The 2,221-nt window shown below is 50.9% G+C and overlaps 1 protein-coding gene across 1 annotated transcript in view; it reads right to left on the reverse strand.

Annotated features, from left to right (window-relative positions):
* Positions 1-2,221, reverse strand: part of PIK3R6 (phosphoinositide-3-kinase regulatory subunit 6) — a 39,042-nt gene that overhangs the window by 1,228 nt on the left and 35,593 nt on the right. Inside the window, exon 17 of the mRNA XM_011359118.1 lies at positions 709-821. Coding sequence (XP_011357420.1) covers positions 709-821 — 113 coding nt within the window. The remainder of the gene's footprint in view (positions 1-708; positions 822-2,221) is intronic.

Genomic DNA, 2,221 nt, shown 5'->3' on the forward strand with positions numbered 1-2,221 from the left:
TGCCGGAGAATGTGTTGATGGGCATTAGAAGGGGTTTGGGCATGGCTTTGGTCCTTTCCATTTCCTTCTTCTGGTGTGAACTGAGCCAAAGTGCCTTAGACTTCTGGATCCCAGAGCATGGCTCTGGGCAGCGAACAACCTCAAACCTGTGGGTGGAGAAAGGCCAGCTCAGGAGATGGATCTCAAGGGTCAAATCTGCCTGGAGATTCTAAAGGTAGTCCTTTTATTGTAGGGTCTAGAAGAGAGAGCCTAATAGAGGGAAGAGAAAATGTCAGGACAAGAAAGAGCATCTTAGGCCTAGGGCAAACACTGGGAGAGGATGACATGCCTGGATGGGTCGCTGCGTATGCCTTCCTTACCCAAATACACCTCCCCAGGGGAGACCAGTAAGGGTCACTTTAACTGGGGCACAGCTGCCACAGTAGGATAGCCAGTGGTGGAGGGCTACAGGCTGAGTGTTCATGCAGGAATCTTGGGAAATTTGAATATCAGCTGCTGCCCAGGGTTAGCTGTTCATTTGCCCTCCTTCCTGGATTCAAGTCATAGGGCAGTGGCCTAAGTCCATGCCCACTAGGGACACTTGCCTGGCCACAGGATCTACCTCTGGCCAGGCATCCTGGGCTAGAGGCAGGAGATGGTAGAGGCTGGCTGCTGCTTGGGTTTGCCCCATGAGGCATGGAAGCCTAGGGATGGCAGGCCCAGCGTCACCTGATCACATCCCTGAAGGTACGCCGATTGTCTTTGTCCAGCAGCAGTGTCAGCAGCCTCTGGTCCTGGCTCTGGATCTGGATGTTGGCTGTCCGGAAGGTGTTTGTCACCGTCTGCAACAAAGAGACAGCTCATGTGTCACCTTTGTGACAGATGGCCCTGCCAATTTCTCCCACCCTGGACTCTGGTGTGTTTCTTCAGTCAAGCACGTGGGGTCCATGGCTCTCTTCCTGCAAGTGACTCAGAGCAGTGACAATCCTGCAGAAACCGCTACTAGGCTGCTCTTGCCCCTGGGTCTTTCATTGTTTCTGGGGTTCTTGACTCGATCTGTTGTCCTTAATTTTGAACACAACCTGGAATGATGTGGCTAGAGCTTGCCAGGTTATCAAGTTACCTGAGCAGCTCCTGTATGCTAGTCATGTCATGGGTGGAATTTTATAAGGCTTGACCTCAGTTCTATGTTGAATTACATACAAAATTATTTACCTGGGGCAGAAACAGAGGGTTCAGAAAGTGGCCACCTACCCCCATGACTCAGATCAGGCCTTATCAATTTGTACCATGGAATTGTCTGGGGGCAAGATACTGGTGGAAGGGGTTCATCCTCTGCATAGGGAACCTGGGGCAAGGTGTTTCACCTTCCATATCCCATGGTTTCTCTAGAAAGTCCCCAGAGCCAAAAGAAAGCAGCCCCCAGGCAGCCCACTGACCCCTGACCTGTGGCAGCTGCTGCTGAGGGGCTCTGTCCCACTGGGCAGAAAATTGGAGCAGCCTGGATTCCAGGTGGGGCTTTCAGAGGGCCTTTCTGGGTTGCTGGCTCAATCCACACATGGACAGTAGCTTTGGGTGATTCACTACCACAGAACAGCCAAGGTGCTAGAGCCTTAGTCTATCTCATCTAAATGTTCTCAACCCTCTCTGCTCATAAGAACCACCTTTCAAAACATAAAAGTAAAGATTCTGATTTAAGTGGTCTGGAATCCAGCTATATGTGAGCATTTTAAAATAAGCTCCCTATTGTAGGCAGGGCTGAGAACCACTGAACTAATCTACCTTTTCATTGTCATAGAGCAGAGGCTTTAGCAGCCGCCTAAATTGGGGCATCAAGCATGTCCCGGAATTTCTGCTGCACTTTTGTTGGGTTGGGATAGGCCAGCCAGAAATCTATCAGCAGAGTATGCAAGACTCTCCCAGGAGGAGGGTCAAAGCATAGACTTTACAGCCAGACTGCTCAGGTTCCAATCTTGGCTCTACTATTACTCACAACAGGTGGATTGCGAGCAAAGACAGAAAGATTTACCAAAATCTTTCTAAGACAGAGGGTAACACAAAAAGAGAGGGGACTTCTCTCCTGCTGTGCAACAGACCCTGTAGCAGCTTTGGTACCCTGGAGCTCTCAGTCACAGTGGGCAGGTATGGCAGGGGACGGGGTAGAGGGCGGGGGGCAGGCAGTGGAACCTAGTGGGAATGGACCAGACAGCTAGCTGGGTGATTGTGAGCACTCAGGTTTCAT

This window comes from Pteropus vampyrus, unplaced genomic scaffold (assembly GCF_000151845.1).
Source record: "Pteropus vampyrus isolate Shadow unplaced genomic scaffold, Pvam_2.0 Scaffold44, whole genome shotgun sequence".
Classification (NCBI taxonomy): Eukaryota; Metazoa; Chordata; class Mammalia; order Chiroptera; family Pteropodidae; genus Pteropus; species Pteropus vampyrus.